Raw genomic sequence first — 24,478 nt, 5'->3', positions numbered from 1 at the left:
CATAGACAAGAGACATTTGAGAAGCCTTTAGTACATGTGTACTATCGTGTTTGTGATCTTCATAATTGTATGTATAGTCGAGCCAAGATATATATTTACATCCGAATCCGATTCAAAAACAAAAACAGGAGTTATATTTTTGAGTAGATTGAAGAGAAATTGAAAGAAAACAAGTCCAATACTTACACTACCTTAAAGCGGACAGTTCGTGCTCATATTTTGCATCGGACCAGTTAGATCTCAGTTTGTGCAAATTGAAGTGCCTAAACAATAACTATCGCCTGGTGATCTTTTTCAGGCAGGCCATATTTGTAAGCATTTACTTCCGGTTCCTTGAAAACTCAAATGGATGGATAACCATAACTTCAACTAAGATCTGTATTAAAACAACCATAGTAAAGGGTAGATATCACCCTAAATTTGGAACAACTTGGAGATCAGTGTAAGATTGCTTCCCAATTGTCAAAACATGTATATCATTCTACTAGAAATTCTCCTTATCAAAATGGTAGAAGAAAAAGATGAAATGTAAAATAATCTTAAGGCAATCAAGTACTGTTAAATATTTTAAAACTCATCAATTACAAGTGGCCTCTTGAATAAGACTGAGATAATTTAAAAACCTGCTTTTCAACTGAAATTACAATCTTGATGGAAATAGAGTAGGTTACAGACAATGGTGCCAACAACCAAGTACCTTTATATTAGATAAGATAAGGAAGGCCTGGTTAGAGTGTTGAAATATTCACACAACGATTTTGTTGCGACTTGTGAAAATCTGGTGCTCTCCATAAAGTTTGTTGTCGTTTCAACAGCGAGACAATTGCCTCATTTGCCTCCGTTACGCTTACAAAATACAGTTAAGAGTTTATTGATGTATCTGTCCACTCCATCGGGTTAACCTGCAAATCAGTGATCTGGTGGTCCAGCAATCTTTCTAACTCAAAACATACCCTTTTTGCTTCGGATTCTTCTGGATAAACATCAGTTTGTGGTTAGAAAGATCTCAGTGTGATTGTACTTAAATTGGGCTGTCAGAATAATCTATGGAATAATGTTCAGTAAAAAGGTGGCCTAATCTCGTATATGCTGTCTGAAGAACTCTTTAAAATCTCATTACTAAAACAAGTGGTTGTTGATACAGAAGAGAGAAAGGGGGAATATAAATGTTATTTAATTGAGCCAGGCTTGAGAGAGATCAATAATACACTCATTAAATCATCTCTGCGTTAGATCACAAATATTCCCTAATGTGACTTTGATAGACTTAGACTGGTGAGTATAAGAATCTATAAATCGCCGTTTCAGATGGTCTGTCTGTAGCCAGGCTGAATTAGTCTCAATTAGGACTACTGTTTTATATCTACAGTGTTATACTTTCAATATCTATGTCACGACCGATGGATCAAGATCTTTCTTGATATCGTTGTACTGCTCAGAAAACCTGCTGCCAAACATTAGTAGGTCACTTGTTAGACATTTATACGTCGCAAGGTTATCAGGAACCATAGCACTTGATACATTTCTGGTAAGTTATCAAGAACTATGATATCTGATAAGTTATCAAGAACTATGGTATCTGGTAGGCCATCAAGAACTATGATATCTGGTAGGTCATCAAGAACTATGATATCTGGTAGGTCATCAAGAACTATGGTATCTGGTAAGTTATCAAGAACTGTGGTATCTGGTAAGTTATCAAGAACTATGGTATCTGGTAGGTCATCAAGAACTATGGTATCTGGTAGGATATCAAGAACTATGGTATCTGGTAAGTTATCAAGAACTATGGTATCTGGTAGGTCATCAAGAACTATGATATCTGGTACGTCATCAAGAAATGTAGCACTTATGAAATAAACTATGGTACCTGGTAGGTTATCAAGAACTATCGCATTTGATAGGTTATCGCGAACTATGACATTGTAGTACTTGATACAATTTTTCTGCTGAAATACGATCAGGCTAGCTACTGAATGACCGTCAAGCTACTGTATTACGTTAGCCACTTAAAATTTACGTGTTTTTTTTTTTGCACCATATCGGTTTATGCATTAAGGCTCTCGGGAGCCATTTGCTCTGCTGTTCACATTTCTAATCAGTATTTCCTAAAATGTGATCAAATTAACGTGAAAGATATAAGACATTACGAGAACGAACACAAGATTATTGCTATTTGTTTTAATCGCAAATTAGAAGTAATAATCGATAACTGCCACCATAAGATTAGCTCCAATTATAGCCGTAAATAATAGCGTGATAAAGAAGTATGGCCAAATTCTGACATTCTGATAATTGAACCATTAATCTCATCAAGAGGCTCTCGTGATGACAGTTTAACCAATCATATTACGACTAATTCACGTCTGTTGCTCACTTCTGAAAAATCTATTTCCGGTTGCACAATACTGTCGTTAATTTTAATAGTTTAGATATTTGACTCTTCACGTCTGATAGATCGCAGTCGAAATGTCAGATATTCAAATTTGTTTTGCCACGATCATTCTAGAAATGATCGATTTTCGTCAGTTTAGGTGTTTTTGATGTGTTTGGCGTTTACATCAGAATCGAATTTATTGCATTTAAATGCTGTAAAATAAAACATCCATTTTAGATATCCCGGTATAGATTTGGAGATATGGTTCCCTTTTGTCTAACACACATTTTAAAATGAGCAGTTTCGTGTATTCAAAATACAGTTATTTTCTACAGACACTTTGTTCAAACAGCCATTTTCTAATGGCTTTTTGATTTACTGGAGGACTCTGAAGACCATTGGTTGGACCAGGGATGACCATTGCTAATCCCCCCTCCCCCCTCTGTTAGCATTCTGACAATGTGGCCTGACCCGTTGCTTCCAGATTTTACACAGAGTAGTTTAGAATATACTTGATAATGATAAATCGTCGTGGCATTCTCGTATCATAATGAAAATATATTTTATATTATAAATCATCCGTTGTCGTCTTTCCCCAGATGCTCGTCGAACCCGACAATAGGCTACTCTTGTTGTTTTTAATGGCATTAGATTCATCATTATTACAATGTAGGAGAACGGCAATATTTGATATTAATTTTGTAACAAAAGCTACATATCAGACTCCCACTACAGGCTCCTGGGCCAAATAAAAGGACTGGAATGGTGTAATTCGACAAGGCTCAATGTGCGATTCACAATGCAGTCACAATGACGTTGAAACAAATCCTCTTAAAAAGTATAACCAATCTTTTACCTAGCCTATATACGGACACGTAGACTCTCAAAGAATCATAAAGTGACTGTGAAAGACTGTGGGACCATTTCTGCCACATTCGTTACTAACCATCTATACTACACTATAGAAAAGATAGCTCTTTGGTTATTGGCAGTTGAACGAAAGGCAATGTTATTCTATTAGATTGTGTGACGTTATCCTCTTTGTGACGCGTTCGTGACATTATCTGATTATGAGCAAGTGATTGTGACGTTATCTATCTTGTTAAGTGGTACTTGATAAAGATAGCAATAATGAAGATGCCGGTCAATTTTGTCCATAATGACGAGATCTGGTAAATATATTTCTTTTACTGATGGAATGGATTGAATTAAATTGATAGAGGATGTTGTTTTGTTAAGTTAACAGCCACATCAAAATCAGATTGAGATGAATATGCAGCAAAGCTTTTCTCCACTGAACATAACGTGATATACTATAGCCTTATTGGTTACCTTTTGGACGATTGGCGCCTCAGAGTGGAAAACCTGTCTTCTGCGCCCCCCCCCCCCCCCCCCCCCCCCTTTTACCAATCATGAGCTCAGAGAATCAAAAATTTAAATGCAAATTTAGACAATTCATTCGATCCTGGTTCCTTATAATTGACATTACTTTCCTTTTTGAAAAGCACATTTAAGACAAGACGTTTGTCGCAGTGGCGGTGCCAGCCTCTGGGGGACAGACTGATATAATTGAGGTTGGGGGTGGGGGGCGGGCTGACTGTTGAGATTCTACTGATTTCTCGATTGCCCTTTATATGGGGTAGTAATAACGCAAGTATGGGAACCAAGGCAGAAACCCATTGCATTGATAAAGCCTAGTAAATGTCTCAATATAGCCTTATAAATTTCTAATATAGACTTATAAATTTCTAATATAGACTTATAAATTTCTAATATAGACTTATAAATTTCTAATGTAGACTTATAAATTTCTGATAGAGCCTTATAAATTTCTAATATAGCCTAATACATGTCTTAATACATTTCAATAGAGCCTTAAAAATTTCTGAAGAATATCGATTTTCAGATTATGTCTGGTGCATTATAAGGTGACGAATAATGTCTGAATATAATGTATATGTATGAAAACAGAGTTGACAATTTCATTATTCCTTTGACAAGTAATCATAGTAATATACAATTGACTGCTTCTCGAATCAAATCACTCTAGTAGAGTAATATTTCTTTTCATGAATCTATTACAGTCGCTAGACTTGTTAACAGTGTTACCGGGTCTCACTGCTGAGATGCAAGTTTGTTACGTTGGGGAAGGATTTGTTAACAAAAGCAGCTCTAATATTTCTTTGGGCTCAGTGAATAATTTCATATCTCATTGTCCAAGATTTTACCAATTAGGATATGTAAGAAGAAACGCGAAGCAGAAAGTATTGGGATCGGGGAGAAGAAGCGAGTGTGAGAAGACATTTTTGGGAACATCAGAAGCAAACAAAACGGCAAGTGTGAGTGAATTTGAGTATCAGTCAAAGCCCAAAACAACTTAAATTTTCTATGGTATCATTTCTTTCAGGAAAGATCACGTTCATCATGAAACGTTTTCCCAGCTAAGAGTATGGCCTGACAGGTGGGGTTACCTTGTGCGCGAATACGAATCGGTGAGTATATGGATTTTTCCAGATACATATCATACTCAAACTACAACCGTTTCTGAATTAGCCAAATAAATAAAGCCCTAGTTCTTCAGACTGTGATATAGGAATGTGACTGGATATGACGAAATTATATCCGTATATCACTTCTGGGGAACTTGGTAGGGGTTTATCTGTGTATACATAGCTAAATGTTATTAAAGAAGGGGTATCATAATGCAAATATTATAACAGTTATGATGAAGTAATGAGAATTATCTGCATGAACGAATATCAATTTTACTGTCTTAGAATTTAGACATTAACCCCAGTCAAAGTTGGTAGGCCCACACCAAACGTTGAAAGTTACGTCAGCGCTCTGCAACCGCTTTATGGAAACTGCAGCGGTTTGGACCTATACATGTATATCAGAACTAATGAAATAATAGGAAATAGGTTAAAAAATTGACAGATTTGTCAGAATATGAATCATATTTGAAAGGTAATCAACTGGTTTTAAAACACCATCAAAGTTAAAGATGTTTACAGTTACTAATTAAGACGGTATCGATCGAGTCTAGACTGTATAGTAATTACCAAACTTTATTAAATAACATTTCCACTATATCTTAAACTCTTACAAGACATGTTTCTGTCTTAATTCCCGAATTTATAACACTTTTATATTGGTATGGTCATTTATTACTTAAATAGGATATCACACGCGAAAATGGGAATCCTCGGAAATCATCTTGAATTAGCCAGATTTGTCGGGCTATACGGTCTTTACAGTTGATATGAACAGTTCAATATAATTTGGAAAGTTTGCTCAAGATTCAACCATTCCACTTCATCCGCTGTCAGTGGCGTTTCTAGAAAACATCAGGTGTGAGGGTCGAGCAGGGGCCACAGGCCATTCTTTCACTATGTAAAATGATAGGGGGGGGGGGGGGGCTGTCTGCCGTTACTTGATCATCTTTGTCCTTATTGCCAAGGAATAAAAGTCGGTTGGTCCCGTTTTTAATTTGTAGTATGGCAGTTCCCCGTAACAAAGAGACCAGGAGATCAGTCGGCTACGGTTGTCAACCAGGGATTATGCAGAGATATTTTTCCACTTCTGGGGTTATATGCATATATTTTGATGTACGTCCCGAAAAGATCCAATATCGATTATCTATCACATTTTCAGATTAAAATCAGGGCATTCAGTTCTCTCTTAGATGTCAATTATGATTTTTTAAAACAAATTATTAATTTATTTACATGATTATTGGAATAGTGTAAATCAATGCTATCAGTGTCCACAATACACATATTTTTTTCTGTAGAAAACTTCTTTACAATCCTTTTAAACGTGTAGATTGTTTAGTAACCGAGATAATTGTGATAATTCGTGCTGGAAACTGACTATTTTGTCATCATTCTTTCATTATAAATCACAAAAAAACATTAGAAAAGCTGAAAGTCGTGTTATGTGAATTGTTTCAAGTCGTGCGGAAAGATAAGCTTCGTTTATTTGCTTTCTCTCGTTTGAGGGACGAAAATAAACAAAACGAAGCGAATTACAACTAAAAAACGGACATTAATAATGTTGGAGAATTCTAGAAACGAGCTCGCTCTTTGATTCAGTATAATTGGAAGAAAGAAATTAGTTTACTTTAATACGGGTCCTTTCACATCATTAATGATTTTCTGAAAGTCAAATAAAATTTCATTAAAGACTATATTTGTGTTGTCTTTCAATTTGAGGACCTTCGTTATTCTAATCATCGTCTATCCATTTTTAATGTCCATAGATTTTCTTGTCAACAAATCAATATGAAAAATAAACATGAAAAATAATGTACAAAAGCTTTAATAGACTTAGTCACGATATTTTGCCATTAAAACCTACAGATTTCATATCAGGAAAAAATTTCAATTATTGAAGTGCTGACGTCTATAGATTAAAGGAATTATAAAGAGGCTTTCTTTACTTTTTTTTATGTGAACCGCCGACACTGATAGCATCAATTTGCATCATTCAAATCTTCAGTTAGATGTCTGTGGTTTCTGCCATTCCACCAAGCGTCTTATGACGTCACCATCGCAAAATCCTAATGATATCAAAGAGCTTTAATTTGAGGTAGTGACGTCATAAAACGCTTAGTTTATGTGTAATGGTGAGAATGACAGACTTCTTATTGAAAATTGGAATTGTGCAAATTGATGCTATCAGTGTCCCCGATACACATAAAAAACATAAAAAATATCTTTATAATCCCTTTAAGTTCAAACGTCATCAAACAAACTTGATTCTTAGATCTTCTCATATCAAATTATACTGTAGTCAAATTGAACTCGAGTGGAAAATTGAAAAACTAAATGGATGTGTTTTTTCTCACAATGATTCTAAATTAAAATGTTGCCTTTTGTTTGTTTTTGTCTGGTGTAATATAATATAGAACGCCATTCATTGTTTTTTTGAAGGCGTGCTGCCAAGATATTTTAAAATAAATTGAATTAGGCGGTTTCTGGAATTTGAGAAATTACATGTTCTTGTACATCAGGTTCATTTCTAACATTCCACAAAATGAAAAGGCGGTTCAGGTTTTGTTATTACGATATGAAATGATTTGGAGCTTTATTTCTACTCTCGACCCAGAGTAAGTAAGAAAATAAAAATCGACAATACCTTGCAATGTGCAATGAGGGAAATTTTCTGTTGAGGAATCGTTAACATACACACGGCACAGTCCCGTCAGAACGGTTATTCCCATGTCAGCCGCTTAGACAACCATCACGGACAGGTTAGCTTAAACTTGCGGTATATCTCGACTAAGGGTAGAGAGAGCTGTTAAAAAATGCTAGAAGATATATCTAAATCCATCAGATAACAGATCACCTAACGATGACAACGTAAAATTGTTGAAACGTCGTGGAAAATTTAACAGGTTAACTAGGGTTCTACTGTATCAAAAGGCCTAACGTGAAAGTTACAATAGCGCTCTGCAACATTTTCAGCTTTACGGAAACTGCCGAGGTTTGCCGAATGCTACTGCTACTATATATCATGAATTTTTGTTCCTGTATATAAAAATTTTTGGGTCCGTTATTGAATGCGATTTCTACCTCTAAATAACGCTGGCGGGTTTATATAATGTATTGGGTTATAAAAGATAGGAAGAGATAATTAGTAATCACTGAGAGTTAATAACCATCTTGAATTACTATACACCACTATACACCAGGGAAATTATATTCCTCTCTATGTCTCACAGGTCTTTTAATAATGTCGTCATTCTATATTCGTCCTTAACCCGCTTTCCATTTTCAGTAATACCGGTTAAAGAGGGTGACAATAGCCTCATATCGTTCGGATGAGACAATAACCCAAGGTCCTTATGCTAAGCTTCAGAGATCCAGCGACAGTTTAACGGTCTACCGTGAAACTAGTAAAAGTTCTTCTTGCGCTCTGCAACATTTTCAGCTTTACGAAAACTGCCGAGGATTGTCGAATCTATACATCTAGTTGGAAACGCAAAAAGCGTGTAATGCCTCTCTACCGACACGATTTTCATATATATACGGTCTAAGGGAATGCGTGTATTAAGCTACATGTCATCTAAGGGTGAACGATGCATACGACATTTATTTTAATCCTTGACCCAACTGGGTGTTTATTCCTCATTTAGATTGATTTGTTAATATAATGACTATAAACCTCATAAATGACTTTGCCACGCACACATAAACCCTTTCGGTCCGATTGAAAGTCTTTAGTGTTACTGTTGAATCAAGGGTCTGGAGTCTGACACTTCGTCAGAGTAACTCTGAACCTATTCATCTAGTACCCTCTATGCCTGATTTTAACTTGGATTCAGCTACGGCCTTGGCAATGATATGTAAAACTCTTTTTCCTGTAATTTCAGCTGAATTTAATATTAGAAGGAAAGGAACCTCTTCCACCAATGCCACCTACTAAGTTTGAAGATCGCGGAAAAATCAAATTTCCTCCAATAGTTCAAAGCCATATTCCTACACGACCTAAAGATTTTCCACGAAGCACAGCTCAGTTGATTGGCTGGAGAGTCAAGTCTGATAATGTCGTTTATGATATGAATAAGAAATGTAATACCAAAACAAAAGGCAAATCAGGGATGCTGCGTGTTTTTAATTGGCCAAGGGAGGCTGCAGCATAATTCATTCAAAGACACCTTTGAAATTTCCATCAAGCTAAACATTGTTATCTCCCTTTAATGCTGATGATAATGCAATAAAAATCTGTTTGCTGAAAATGTCTTGTTCTAAACTTGTATTAAAGGCAAAGATACGCATGGGTTTTTGACATATAATGAGTGTTTTTGCAAATACACCTTTGGAAGTTTCGATCAAGCTATACGTTGTTATCTCCCTTTAATACTAACGATCATGTAAATGGACTAAAGGAGGAAATATGATTATTGAATGAATATAATCATGTTGGTATACTTTGAAAGATGGTTGAATTACTACTTTACTATATTATCACTAAAGCTATGAAGAAACATAGAGGCAAAGAAGTAATTAATATACAAAACAGATATTATTAACTAAATTTTTTTTATCAGACACAAAAATCCCTATTTCAATGGAAGCTATAAATAGGTTAGATTTGAGCTTGTTGATTCCAGCTTTCATAAATTTTGGTCCACAAAAATTATCTTTTCAAAATACAGGATTTGTGATGTCATTATTCCCAAAATAATCAACACTGATATCTGTGATGTCACAAGTCCCAAAATGATCAACACTGAGATCTGTGATGTCACAAGTCCCAAAATAATCAACACTGATATCTGTGATGTCACAAGTCCCAAAATAATCAACACTGATATCTGTGATGTCACAAGTCCCAAAATGATCAACACTGATATCTGTGATGTCACAAGTAACAAAATGATCAACACTGAGATCTGTGATGTCACAAGTCCCAAAATGATCAACAATGAGTTTATATTTCAGCCAGGACCAGTTTCAGTTGTTTCATTGTCACTTTCCTCTTCAGAATCTGAGTCTTCCTCACAGTATATCTGAGGTGGTCTATTCAGATTATGGACCAGATCCCCAAGATCATCATCAGAGTCATTAGAATCACTAGGTGGTAACATGTCATCCTTATTCTCTTCTTTCTCATCAGTAAACTCCTTGGGCCTTGAAAAAAAAAGAGACAGTCAATGTAAAAGTTTTTATATCCTGTCAAATGCCATGTGTCTTGTCAAAGATGTTAAGTTTGGTATGTTTGTGACCGTCTGAATAAGTAATTTTCAATAAAAAGTGGCCAAGTACCAGCTATCAAACTGGATCTTTGGGAACTTATTTAATATCCTTGTAAATGATGATTGTTTTTGGTTTCTTGCAGTTCCAGATATAAGAGAATTTGCTCCATATTCAGTCTTAAAACTGGCACATACCAAAGATTCAACCTCTTTAGAATCCCTTAAAGCACAGTCTGTTACAGAAAGCTTTCAGCACACCTATAATTAATTCTGAGCTTTTGTCCCAGAGCTTAAAATAATAAAGAAAATGTCTGTTGAAAACCTACCATTTGCCTTCATCTTTGATATATTTAATCTGATCTTTATATAATATACTAACTATTTCAGCCTTCACTCTATCTCCTTCCTCTATAGGGTTCACAATAATAAAATCACCTGGAATAATAATAAATCTACTGTTAACATGAAAATATTTTACAAGGATAACATCTTGGATTCACTAAGGATCTTTTCTACCAGTTGGTATTTGATCAAACCTCTTGGCATTGTTCTTTCTTGGGTTCTCCCATTTTACAGCAAACAGCAAAATGACATCATTATCTAGGTGGAATTTCAAAACTTATAAATGTCACAGTGACATAAATTGAGAGGGGTTTTCTCCAATAATACTGATGATAAAATAATAACCATCATTAATAACCCTCATAAATTTTGTCTATGTAATATCCATACATACATTCGTATAAGAATAAATTTTGTCTAAAACACCAAAAACATGGTTTAAATAACCATCCCTACCTCTTTTGATCCATACATTTTTTCTAAACTTGGTTGGCATGGATACCAGAAATCTATTTCCAGAAGGATCTTGAACTTCATGTAAATTATTTCCCCTTCCAGCTGTCACCTTTTTATAAAATAATGACAATTTCTTAACAAATATGACACATTTCTGGCATTAAATTCTAAACGTTAGTATCTCATGTATAGAAAATTGACAGACTCATACAAACTGTATTTCAATACTGACACATTAACTGAGAAAGATGTGAAACAAACGTTAATGGAATATCAAGGATTTAACCCTAGAGGCTGGTTTACCATCCACACACTAACGCAATATATACCCGGCTGTTACTAAGTGACGCCATACAACGTAAACGTCATACACTTGGAAGTTCAGGGTATATGACATTATATTTCATTTACACTCAGGGTTTAAAGGCTTAAACAAAAGACATAGTTAGGAAGGAAGATGACAATTTAAATGGCTGCCAACAATTGGATTAAGCTTTTACATTTCCCTTTGGTCAAAATACAATTCTATACAACTAACAATTACCGCATTAGTTTCTTATGTTCAAACCTAAGTACTAACTATATTAATTACACCCTATCTATGAAGATACTCACTCTTAACAAAAAATAAATATAGAAAGTGCTATGGATAAAATTAAAAAAGTAATAAGTCTCATAAAACTCCTCCTAAATCTGCAGTTGAATTCAGAATTCAGAATTAAAAATAAAAAATTGACAATTGTTGAGATGTTGTATAATTAACCACAGGTACTTGTTGACAGGATAGCCTTTGGTGAAGCATTTGAGATTTTGCCAGTTGCCTGATATGTATTATATAATATCCGTCGACAGACAAAATCCCAAATGATTCACCAACTAAGGGCTATCGTTTCCACAACTGCCTGTGTAATTAACATGGTGATCAATAGCCCACCAATTTTTCTTACCATAACAATCTGTTCCTTCTCTTCTGGTAAAACAAAATCATCCATAACCTCCTTTGTTACATGTTTCTTTTTGGTGGTTTTCGACATTTTATAACATTAACGTCTGTATACTTGATAGCTGGAAATATAGTAATCATTGAATATTGTTTCTAAATAAAACATAGGCCTTGGCTTATTTGAAGGATTCTGTAATCAAATAAATGAAATGGTGGTCATGGGTTCTGGTTTTGGTCAGTTAGTGACTAAGACTAAGAAGGGTTCTGTAATCAGACAAATGAAGTAGTCTGCATGGAAGGTGTTCTTATCTTGGTCAGTGGGCCTAGATGCGAAAGACTGGTGACTGGTGACCTTGATTACACTACAATATAAAAGTAATATGAATATGGGACTCAGGAAGGATAGTAAAAATTCAAGCACAAATCCTACAGAGTCTGGGTAAGTCACAAGATATTTCGCACTATCCGTTCCAGTGGAGTGACAGGGACATACTGTGGTGACGCATGGCTAGTTTCGGATAGATATAATCAATAAATCGACACACACTGACCAAAGAATAGATAATTTAACTTACCAATATTTATGAAGAATAAGTAAACTTCGATGTAATCTGAATAAAAGATCTGTCAGCTTTAGATTTTCAGTCCATATAATGAAACTATGATCACATGTGTTGCAAGATTCTGTAAACAAATCTCGATCACCCAGACCAAAATACTTGACAATAGCGACTATAGATTCCGCGTCAAAATTGGACACGGTTAGGAAAAAAACCTTCTTATGGAAATATTTGGAAAATGTAGCAAAATTGTAATGGATATGGATAAAATAAACTTTAATATGACTTTTTATTATTGTTTCACAGCAAAGATTTATGAAGTTTAGCAGCAAAGAAAAAGTTATTAATCTATGTCCTTATTTACGTGGTACCATCTAACTGGAATGTGTTCGTATTGTGAACATAACTGAATCCAGTTTGAGTGTCATTCGAGTCCAAAGACCCTTAAATTGAATTACTTATTCTTATTTGGAAAAAAATCAAATATATTTGACATTTTTAATTGATTTTACGTAAGGATTTTAAAGTTGTATGATGCTAAAGAACCAAACATTTATAAATCTTACCACATTCTGCTAGGTCAATCAAAACGAAAACACATTTTTGTTTTCATAAACAAAATCATACCAATGTCAATGACCTGCGATGGAATTAACGTCAATTTAACAAGACACAAGGTGACATTACTGTTCTATTATCTTAAGGGCAAACATATCTACAATAAAAATGAGCTGTCCTGTCGTTTGGTGTAAAAATAAGAGAGTTTGGAAACGTTACAGGTGATCTTCGGTAACAACGACAGTTAATGAGTTATTCAGTAATTCAATTTCAATGTCACAACACTGAACTTTGACTGACCGTTCGAACACAGAATTGAAATGAAATGGAGCTTTACGTCTTACTTTTGTGCTCATGTTTCTGATTGAGGTAACAAAAATATGCAGTGAACAATGAAGCACATTTGGCCACACACAGCATTAGTGCCAGTGGCCTCTATCTATGTCTACACCGCCATAGATTCCTGGTTTTGATTAAGGTAATGAAAAGATGCAGTGTGCAATGAAGCCAATTTGGCCAGACACAGCATTGGCCTACTAATTTTTCATGGGCGTCAGTGAGAAAGTGTGCCCACAACAGCAGCATCTATGTCTATAATATTATATACTTACCATATAAAGTCAGCCTATGGATTATGTTTTTCTGAATCATTTCAGGTTCTTCTAAAGAAAAAGATTAGTTGATCATAAACTTCATGTGACCTGTATTATTACAGGTTATAACTTCACCTCTTCAACATGGAGATAGACACAGATGCAATAGTTGTTGCAAATGTGAACATAAACTGGAGTCAAATGAATTCTTTGAAATTCATGGGCCTGGCAACACCTTTATCACTGTCTATACGAACTGCATTTTATCCATTTAATTTGGTACGAACTCGTTTACAAAATCAGGATACAAAACCATTACAAACAGCATATAAAATTCAAATGGTTAAATCAAATCAGGGTACCATGCAGCACATAAAAACACCTCAAGTGAAAGGTTATCGTGGAATGTTGGATGCTGTATCTAAAATTTATGGTAGAAATGGTTTAAGAGGATTCTATGATGGATTTTCAGTGAACAGTTTTAGTGTTATTCAGAATGTTATGTACATTGGAGTTCTTGAATTTACTCGAGAACGTATAGAGTTATATTTCGAAGGATCAAAAATATTTTCTCAAAATACTATTAAACATAAAATTGCTCCAATGATAGGAGCTATGTGTGCAACTTCAACTTTAATTCTTAGTGTCCCTACTGATGTAGTTTCTCAGTATCTCCAAGATGCTAAATCCGATGGTAGTAAGGGTACAAATATAAGGTTACTACACAAAATTCGTCACCTGCAACCAAATGAAAAGATTGTTGTACATGTTATAAAGGACTTGTGGACTGTTGGTGGTGTGCGAGCCTTTTACAAAGGTTTTGGTGCTACATGTACTCTTAGTTTATTTAGTGGTGTATTTTGGCCATTTTATTTTTCTCTGAAAGGTAAGTCAATCCACAGGCTCGTGACGTTCTGTCAATATTAATGAAATAGAAATGAAATGAATGGAGTTTTACGTCCTACAGCGGCACAAACCTACTCTTTTTTTTTAATTTCCAACTGTCGAGGGATCTTTAAAGTGCATAGACTGCAGCACACAGGGCCTCTGTTTATTGTCCCATCTGCACCACTACATACACTTTTGTCATGACGGCCTTACAGATCTGCATCAAGCGGGTAGAAAAATATGAAGGTTGCCGATGATAAATTAGAAGCCATGGGAAGAAAAAGTGTTAACATCAAGAGCCTGCAATCAATCTAATAATCCTGACTAATTTTATCACCAAAGTGGTAGAATTCATGAGAAAATCAGGAGAAGCTACTAGAAACGTCCTTATGTGAAAGTCTGGTGATCTTATTTCATCTTTCCTTATAATTTCATTGTAAATGAAATGGATAATCACTTTTGACTAAGTAACTGGTGAAAGCAACTAGCCTTGTCAAACTAAGTTGTTATCCTCGTAAAACATAGTTATTTTTTTCTTTCTTTTCTTTCATTTTTCTTATCCGTTAAGTTGACAATTGCTTTTGTTTTTCAGGTGGAATATTTGAAAAGTTATCAATTGATCCTCATGAGAAATGGACTTTATATACTATATGTGCTGTTAGTTTATCGGCAGGGATGGCATGTTGTGTATCTAATCTTGTTTCTAATCCTATTGAACTCACAAGAAATCAATCACAGGTCAGATTTATTTTTAATATTCCCCCATTTACTATTTTTTGATTTAATTCAGACGCTCAATCAGAGCCTTGCAACTCCATGGAGTTGTCGCATTTTGATTTCATTCTCGACAGTTGCCTCCCATTGGGTCAGTCTGTCCCCTATTTGTACACCCAGTCTCGAGAGGCCTGCGCTGCCACTGCCTTTTTTAATTTGCAGACTGAAGGTTAAAAAATATGCTTGTTGTTCACCAAAAAACCTTGTTTTTCTTTATTTTAGATGCATCAACAAAGTGCGTGGAAAATGTTAAGGATAATATGGAGAGAAGAAGGAATGAATATGTTTATCAAAGGACTGACACCTCGCCTTGGTCATTCAATTCTTCATTGTATAGTAGGTTTACCACTTCTTGAACACGTGAAAAAATGGAGCGTGAAAAAGAAAAATGAAAATTTATGATGTCACGTGAATTATAGGTATACAAATTACACTCATGGATGTTATTTTAATGAACAGATATCAATATCGTAATACAATGAAGGAGTTTTCAACCTTTTTCTTTTTATTACCCCTTTTGGGATCCTTTATCCATTGCATTACCCCCGCCCACTTCAAAACCTTATTTCGTGATTTCCTCCTTGGGTTTTCCCATCAATCTCTGTATGTCAGAGAATGTATCTGAATAGAATGACATAAATTATATTATAATTGTCCCATTTTATGCTCGACTACAAGGCGCCAACAAATTTCAAAACTACCTCCTAGGGGTAATTACTGCAGGTTGAAAACCCCTGTATGAAATGAATAAGATACATATGATTTCTTTACAAAGGAAAAGACAAGTCAGTCTTTTATTTGACCTCTTTGGTAATATAGTATACAGGGTTATCTGCACAACGACAATTACATTCTGTTTATAGCATAATTTAACAAAGATCAAACCTCTGCCTATGGGTATAAGAAACAGTAAAGGTATTGACCCTATTCCTCAAAAATGATTAAGTATTTGACTAGTCAATAACTAATATCAATTTGAAATCTAGTTTTATATAATTACTTTATGTCTCAAAGTTTTATCTCAGTTCAATATTCCTGAATAAGGTCCTTTATCAACAAACTGAAGTCTATATTAGTTGTTGTAGCATTGTAGATAATATCCAATTTTTATTATTACTTAGCAGGATGTCCAGTGGCCCTAAACTTCCTAATGTTATCCCTATAACAAGCCCTTATTTTTTGTCGATGAGTTCTGGTCAGCCTTATTAAGTAAAACAACGAACTCTGACTGTAAAATAGAATTCAACATAGAGATGTTAAAATAATAAAAAAAAAATACCTCATTTTGTTAAGAATAAATGTGATCAAATGATAAAGAAATATTAGGTTTATATATAGTATATTTTGTTAGTTAGAAATGTGATGCCAAGATTGAATCTGTTTCGGTACCTTGTCACTTTCAGGAAAGCTCATTCTTGCATGTTTGTTATAGGTAATTTTATAATTTAAAATCAGCCCTATTTTTGTTTACCAAATTATAAAAAATTCTTGCACGATAGTTCGCTATTGAATAAGCTGCTTCATTATTACTTTTCAAATTTTTGTATTATCTTTGTGAGACTATGAGATATGTTTCTGTCACTGCCAGCAGAAGGGATGTTGGAGAGGCCAGTGTTGGTATATGAATCTTAGAGGGATTGTAAAGAGGTTTTCTAAATTTTGTATATGTATCTGGGATACTGATAGTATCAGTTTGAACCATTTAGATTTTCAATCAGATGTTTGTGGTTCTTGCTATTCTACTAGAAAACCTCTTAAAAATCCCTTTAAGGAATTTAAACACAAAGATTTCATAAGTTGGAGTGTAATAGCTCTACATAGTTAGTTTTATTTATTCTCTGGTAATTAAGTTATAATAGGTTTATCTTTAAATTAAGTTTGACCGGTGCAGGTATTTAAAGACAATAATTCTCATAATCAATCAAAACCAAGGCAAATTTTGAATTTTATAGACGATACAGCTTACACTTGACTATCCCAAATTTATAGTGGAATGTCTTGCTGGCTATAGAAATACAGAATTTAGCCAAGAATAGACCGGAGGCTTTAAACTCCAAAACTTAACTTAAATAAAATCCAGATTTGAAGAAATACTCGAATCTGATTGGTTAACAAAATTAAATTTAAAATCAATTTCAATTGTTGGCCAATCAGATGACTGGAACACTCAAATCATCTTAAGTTTAGTTTTCAAGAATAAGGCCTCCGGTAAGGTGTCTGGTGCAGGATTATCGATACAGTAGATAATAGCAGAAATGAACACACAAGGTATGTACACAGTTCGCTTCTACTATTTTCTACTATATAGACAACCTTGTGCCGTACCCCCGCGATACCAACCTTCAGGCTTTAGATTCCTTATAGGACTCTAGTTTAAACTTATTGTATTGATTTTAAAAGAATTATTTTATATATATTTAATTTATTCTGTTGTTTTTGTATGTTATGTCTCTGTGTATAATCGAACCAGTTTTATCTCTCAATCCATTAGATTTGTTGTTTTTTTTTTCATGCTAATCTACTGGACAGATATAATGTGCACAGTAACGTTTCTATGGCCCCACCCAGACAAGTGACTGGCCTGGCTTTGGCCCCCACTTTCCATTTTTTATTCCCTTGCAATGGTGGCATATATGAACTTGATCCTTCAAAACAGAGTACTTCACCATACTAAACTATGTATTGTTCTCATGTAGAACTGTTTCCAGATGCCAGATACCTTTCCAAGCAAAATGTAACTGTAATTGTGTGTTTTCTAATCAAAGCGATAATTCAACTGTCTCCCATATTGTAATAAACACCAGGTGAAAAAGCCCAGCCTATGTAATATTGTATGCCTTTTAGATGTGCATTTAGAATCATTAACAGTGGAGAATACATGGATACGCGAAGATTTACACTATGAATACTTTTAATGAAATTTCAAAATCAATGCTAATAAGTTTCAAAAAAATATTTTTTATACACGGATCCGTGGTAAATAAGCAGTGACGGTGCCAGTTGGTGTTTTATTCCTACGTCCCTACTTGTTATGTGTTGGTCGTCCTTTCGCAATTCGTCATTTGTTCTGAGTACAGTTGCTATCTTACTTCGCGATGTGCCAAGAGATTTCACAGACTTAACATACTCCTTTTGTTTGTCAGTAAATTTACTAATTTCAGGTAAATGCCCAAAGGTATCGCGAGTCATATCGTGAGAATTCCCGTCTGGGTCCTTGTGGTCAAAACAAGAGTATACTACTTTCAGATTCTCGTCTTTTGTCTGATATCTCAAACGAAATCTAGAATTGCATCTTTAAGCTCCGTAGTACCTTTGATTTGATCTGACTTATGCCAAATTTGCACCTTAGTTCAACCTCTATAATACTGGCAAGGACTACTGAAACCAAGTTTTGTGCCATGGTGAACAGAATATACGATATTATGGTGACGAAATTCTTTAATGATATCATCAACATCACGCCAAGACTGAAATAAGGTACCCACTATTAATTTGTTTTGTAAGTATTCTTAAGAAATCATTTTTACAAATGAATAGCTCAAAGTTTAATATTTGACCGCAAATGATTGTTGAACTTATCTATCCAACAGTCAGACTAACGACTAAATGTAGACTATTGAGTTTCTTCATATAATTATGTGCTTAGCTAATCGTTCAACATTCGGAAGCAGTGTTAATCGTTTTCGGCCAATCGTATTGAAGTAAATTAAACTATCAGATACAGATTTTTTACCATAAGCTACTTTCCTTGAATAATGAAATATAGCCTTGTTTGCGACCCCTGGCCCTTATTTTGACTGCATAAGTGACATCTACAAACTATAATAAATACCGAATTTCAATAACATCAATTAAATCCGATCAGTAGCCTTATCTTATTTACCACGGGCCTGGTTATAGTAGTTAGCTAACAACCCCTACCACTTGTTTTATCTTATTTACCACGGGCCTGGTTATAGTAGTTAGCTAACAACCCCTACCACTTGTTTTATCTTATTTACCACGGGCCTGGTTATAGTAGTTTGCTCACAACCCCTACCACTTGTTTTATCTTATTTACCACGGGTCTGTGTATAGTAGTTAGCTAACAACCCCTACCGCTTGTTTTATCTTATTTACCACGGGCCTGGTTATAGTAGTTAGCTAACAACCCCTACCACTTGTTTTATCTTATTTACCACGGGCCTGGTTATAGTAGTTTGCTCACAACCCCTACCACTTGTTTTATCTTATTTACCACGGGTCTGTGTATAGTAGTTAGCTAACAACCCCTACCGCTTGTTTTATCTTATTTACCACGGGCCTGGTTATAGTAGTTTGCTCACAACCACTACCACTTGTTTTATCTTATTTACCACGGGTCTGTGTATAGTAGTTAGCTAACAACCCCTACCACTTGTTTTATCTTATTTACCACGGGCCTGGTTATAGTAGTTTGCTCGCAACCACTACCACTTGTTTTATCTTATTTACCACGGGCCTGTGTATAGTAGTTTGCCCGCAACCCCTACCACTTGTTTTATCTTATTTACCACGGGCCTGGTTATAGTAGTTAGCTAACAACCCCTACCACTTGTTTTATCTTATTTACCACGGGCCTGGTTATAGTAGTTTGCTCACAACCCCTACTACTTGTTTTATCTTATTTACCATGGGCCTGGTTATAGTAGTTTGCCCGCAACCCCTACCACTTCTTTTATCTTATTTACCACGGGCATGGTTATAGTAGTTTGTTCACAACCCCTACCACTTGTTTTATCTTATTTACCACGGGCCTGGTTATAGTAGTTTGCTCACAACCCCTACCACTTGTTTTATCTTATTTACCACGGGCCTGGTTATAGTAGTTTGCTCGCAACCCCTACCACTTAATTTATCTTATTTACCACGGGCCTGGTTATAGTAGTTTGCCCGCAACCCCTACCACTTGTTTTATCTTATTTACCACGGGCATGGTTATAGTAGTTTGTTCACAACCCCTACCACTTGTTTTATCTTATTTACCACGGGCCTGGTTATAGTAGTTTGCTCACAACCCCTACTACTTGTTTTATCTTATTTACCATGGGCCTGGTTATAGTAGTTTGCCCGCAACCCCTACCACTTGTTTTATCTTATTTACCACGGGCATGGTTATAGTAGTTTGTTCACAACCCCTACCACTTGTTTTATCTTATTTACCACGGGCCTGGTTATAGTAGTTTGCTCACAACCCCTACCACTTGTTTTATCTTATTTACCACGGGCCTGGTTATAGTAGTTTGCCCGCAACCCCTACCACTTTTTTTTATCTTATTTACCATGGGCCTGGTTATTGTAGTTTTCTCACAACTCCTACCACTTGTTTTATCTTACTTACCTGGGTGTTGGAAGGGCTGACAAGGAAAAGCGTCTACGCCGTCTAGTCGTTCGGATGGGACAATAAACCAAGGTCCTTTTTGCTAACGGCTGTGCACGTTAAAGTTGAAAATTGATAATAAGAGTAGGCAAATGCCATTGTCCTGGCGAAATTTCCTTCATTGCACCCTTTTTATGGCGTTGCCCGTCAACAATTTACCTTCTCGACGGACGTAAAACTCCATTTCATTTAATTTCATTTTCCACTTTTCCGTGTTTCGGAATGTTTATAAGGATTATTTTACTTTAACAAGCATATTCTAGCATATTAGCCTTTATTTCGACAGAAATTTTGTTAATTTCTCACCGGTATTGGTATAAATACTGCAAATAATTATCGCTTATCGATGTATTCTCATTTGTTAAGGATACAATATTTTATAGGTAGGACTTTTTTACTATGCGTGTGTTGAATCAATACCGCCAATTTGTTAATCGCGACTACTCATTTGACTACTATTTACATTGTTTACGATCTAAATATGCTGTTTATTTTCGTAATTTAAAGGGGGGCGTCACAGATAACTCTTTCACTATATGAGATAGCTGGCCAGGCAATTTAATATATGCCCACTGGCAGCTCTGATTTTGAATAAAAATATTTTGCAGTACAGTGACAATGACCAGTATAAAACATTCAACCTTCAGTCATAGACTTCTTTTGAACTTTTAGTGACTGAATAATATTACCAAATTTTGTCCAAAATTTCCAAATCTGGATAGAATCGTGCCTTTTAGTGTTTAAGAGCTAAAAATTGGAGTCGTTTTCAAGAACAAAGTCAATAACATTCTCAATAGGGTTCATCCATGGGTAATAATAGACAATTTGACTAAATTTCGTACAAATCTGTCAAGAATTGTGCCTTCTATAGTGTTGACGAACTACAAATTGAATACGTTGACAGAAACAAGGGCAATAATTCCGACTTAATAATTTTCGAACCTTCTGATTTTCTATAGAGTTCGTCCTTGGGTGATAAACACTCACAGCAAAATTCCTCAAAATCTGTCAAGAATTGTGCCTTACGAGCTCAGAATTGAACAAGTTTTCAAGAACAAGGGCAATAACTCATGCTAAATATTTTTTTCCATTTTGGTCATCCTTGTAATAACAAACATTCACACCAAGTTTCATCAAAATCTGTTGTTGCCTTCAAGAGCTAAAAATTGAACGCGTTTTCAAAAACAAAGGCATACTCATACTAAATATTTTTCGATTTTTTCTGACGAACGGACAGACGGACGGATATGGGTGACGACAATATACCTCTTCAATTCTTAATCATAGGGAATGGTTAAAAAATGACACGAAGTGTGTTTATGGCTAAGCCGATGCACAGCAGAACTACTACTAGTTAGTAGTAGTTATAGTTTCCCTTTGTATCAAAATGCACTTAAATATTGAATAGGTTACTGGTATGTTCCTCACATAATGATAGCCAGCATCCGCCAATCTTTGTCCAAGAATCTGCCCAAGCCCTGGTATGGCGGTGATTGGTTTTTGACCCATAGGCTCCGCTATGAAATAGTTGTGTTTCTTTGATGTTGTATACGGTAGTGTCATGATTACCTGTAATGAAATGATAACCTTTCTTTAACTGTTGAATGTGTATGTAAGCCTAAGGTAAAGTTCAGTCAAATTAAAATAAGACCCAACATTCGTTTCTTTTTTTTTTTTTAAATTACTTTATATGTTTAGTATTGCCACTTCACAGTTGGGTCTAATAAATGACATAGACGTCATTGGGTCAAACGACCAGAGTCTTGAACATTCGTCAAATTAACCTTAACGAAACTAAAGTTCGGTAAAGTTAAAACATGGATAAGAAATTCTGACTATGTCTATTATGAAATTCTCCAAGCCAGGTTTGACCGTGCTGTGAGATGAATACTAATTTGTCAAAGTCTCTTTTCTTATATTATAAACGAATTAATGCACTAGATAGTAGCTCCATACACAAACTTTGTTTTATGGGACAATACACAAAGGTGTAATTTTATAAAAGCCAAACTATGCAAACGTGAATAGAAACTTCAATCACAGGCAATATGAATATCATAAGAACAATGAAAATCTGCACAACCTTAATTTGCAGACTCTTTATTTTCTGTTTATTTTATTATCTTATTATCAATTATTTATGTTACGTTATGTTTTCACTTTACTATTCAGTATGTTTTAACTTAGTTATATTGCATATCAAACCGAATGTTAACATAAACATATCAAGTTTTTTGATAGAACCTCATATAAGTAGAATTAATACAATAAGATTTGTCACTTTCATAGAGTATAGTAAACCTCTCTCTCGTAGAAACGATTACCTTGTACCATTTGTAATGACACTAATTATACTGAAATCAAAACTAATTAATGACAGTTACCAGTATCGCATTACTTAACTTTAGGGGCCTTAGAGCTAGAAAAAAGAGAGAGGAAATTTTTCATTGGCTGAAACTACAACATTATAACATCATACTATTACAAGAAACATATTCTATAGAGAGTGATGAAAAGAAATGTTCGACAGAATGGTCAGGCTCTTGTTACTTTTCAAACTACAGAAATAATAGTGCAGGAGTGGCCATTTTATTCCAAAACATACCAATAGCAAGTATAGAAATCAAAAAAGAAATAGCTGGAAGATATTTATGTCTTAATATTATGATAGAAAATAGATATTTTATAATTTCACATATATATGCACCTAATCATGATAGCCCAGAATTTTTCCAGGATATTTTTGAAACATTGTTTAGGGACACTGAATGCCCAGTTTTATTAGGGGGAGACTTTAACCTTGTTATGGACCTAACTCTTGACAAATATGGTGGGCAACCAAAAACAAATGAAAAATCAAGACAGGTAATGCTAGATAATATACATTACTACGAATTAAATGACGATAGAACGCTAAATCCACACAGAAAAGGTTTTACGTGGAAAAGAAACAAACCGGTAGTGCGTTGTAGGTTAGATATGTTTATCACACTCAATGACTAAACAAATATGATCTCATCTTGTAATATATCGCATGGATATAAAACAGATCATAGTCTTATATGGTTAAAGTTAAAATTAAATAATCATAAATGTAAGGTCAAATATGCACAACTTTTGTTGAATTCTTTTAATCAAGCTTTTCATGTAAATAAAATGAGTGTATCTCAAAGACATGGAATTATCACACTTCTCCCAAAATCAGATAAAGACACAAAGTTAATATTAAAAAAAAACTGGCGCCCTATAAGCCTATTAAACTGTGACTATAAAATTTTATCAAAAGTGATAGCTAACAGACTTAAGAAAGTAATCAATAATATTATCCATGACGACCAAAAGGGATTTCTTAAAGATAGATATATAGGAGAAAATATTAGAACTATTTTTGATATTCTAAACTACCTTGAAGAAAACAATAAAGAGGCTATTCTTTTTCAAATTGATTTTGAAAAAGCATTTGACTCTTTAGAATGGGATTTTATTGACAAAACTCTTGATTTCTTTGGTTTTTGGCAAAAGCTTCAAAAAATGGATAAGAATATTATACAACGAAATCAATAGTAATGTTGTAAACAACGGATGGTCCACCGCACCCTTTCAAATACAAAGGGGTGTGAGACAGGGTTGCCCCCTCTCTTCTCACCTATTTTTTCTATGTGCAGAAATTTTAGCTTCAGTCTTACGCAATGACCCACTTTACAAAGGACTCAGAATATTTAATAACCATGAAAAAAGTTTCGCAATTCGTGGATGACACCACTCTTTTTCTAAACAAAACCCTTACTGAACTAAAAACTGTACTTGGACATTTACAATGCTATGGGAAAATCAGCGGTTTAAAACCAAATTTAGAAAAATGTGAACTAGCTAATATAGGCAACTAT

The 24,478-nt window shown here is 34.7% G+C and overlaps 5 protein-coding genes across 5 annotated transcripts; 3 read left to right on the top strand and 2 right to left on the bottom strand.

Annotated features, from left to right (window-relative positions):
• The first annotated feature begins 3,503 nt into the window (after positions 1 to 3,503).
• LOTGIDRAFT_169762 (hypothetical protein) lies at positions 3,504 to 9,116 on the top strand. The gene is made up of 3 exons (XM_009068063.1): positions 3,504 to 3,549; positions 4,785 to 4,869; positions 8,754 to 9,116. The coding sequence occupies exons 1-3, from the start codon at positions 3,515 to 3,517 to the stop codon at positions 9,021 to 9,023; spliced, it is 390 nt and encodes a 129-aa protein (XP_009066311.1). The 5' UTR covers positions 3,504 to 3,514; the 3' UTR covers positions 9,024 to 9,116.
• Positions 9,117 to 10,401: 1,285 nt separating this feature from the next.
• Positions 10,402 to 11,911, bottom strand: LOTGIDRAFT_134275 (hypothetical protein; the record flags this gene model as incomplete). Its single annotated transcript, XM_009068062.1, has 3 exons — positions 10,402 to 10,514; positions 10,878 to 10,986; positions 11,825 to 11,911. 3 exons carry the CDS (start codon positions 11,909 to 11,911, stop codon positions 10,402 to 10,404), a joined length of 309 nt encoding a protein of 102 aa, XP_009066310.1.
• A 1,764-nt stretch (positions 11,912 to 13,675) lies between these two features.
• LOTGIDRAFT_236880 (hypothetical protein) lies at positions 13,676 to 15,685 on the top strand (the record flags this gene model as incomplete). The annotated part of the gene is made up of 3 exons (XM_009068061.1): positions 13,676 to 14,417; positions 15,012 to 15,157; positions 15,416 to 15,685. 3 exons carry the CDS (start codon positions 13,676 to 13,678, stop codon positions 15,593 to 15,595), a joined length of 1,068 nt encoding a protein of 355 aa, XP_009066309.1. The 3' UTR covers positions 15,596 to 15,685.
• A 6,298-nt stretch (positions 15,686 to 21,983) lies between these two features.
• Positions 21,984 to 22,139, bottom strand: LOTGIDRAFT_100069 (hypothetical protein; the record flags this gene model as incomplete). The annotated part of the gene is made up of 1 exon (XM_009068060.1): positions 21,984 to 22,139. A coding segment is annotated over one exon (156 nt), but the record flags the coding sequence as incomplete, so codon positions are not given.
• An 879-nt stretch (positions 22,140 to 23,018) lies between these two features.
• Positions 23,019 to 23,405, top strand: LOTGIDRAFT_58917 (hypothetical protein; the record flags this gene model as incomplete). The annotated part of the gene is made up of 1 exon (XM_009068052.1): positions 23,019 to 23,405. A coding segment is annotated over one exon (387 nt), but the record flags the coding sequence as incomplete, so codon positions are not given.
• Positions 23,406 to 24,478: the final 1,073 nt, after the last annotated feature.

Source organism: Lottia gigantea (genome assembly GCF_000327385.1).
Source record: "Lottia gigantea unplaced genomic scaffold LOTGIsca_89, whole genome shotgun sequence".
Taxonomy (NCBI): domain Eukaryota; kingdom Metazoa; phylum Mollusca; class Gastropoda; family Lottiidae; genus Lottia; species Lottia gigantea.
Note: the sequence above shows the minus strand (reverse complement) of the source record. Positions and strands in the feature narration are given on the sequence as shown.

What these genes read in the sequence shown, in the direction of transcription:
- LOTGIDRAFT_169762 (XM_009068063.1), top strand. Translation starts at nt 3,515, where the DNA reads ATGCCGGTCAATTTTGTCCATAATGACGAGATCTG. An exon ending in GTCCATAATGACGAGATCTG is followed by an intron (nt 3,550 to 4,784) that starts GTAAATATATTT and finishes CATTTCTTTCAG; the next exon opens with GAAAGATCACGTTCATCATG. An exon ending in TTGTGCGCGAATACGAATCG is followed by an intron (nt 4,870 to 8,753) that starts GTGAGTATATGG and finishes CTGTAATTTCAG; the next exon opens with CTGAATTTAATATTAGAAGG.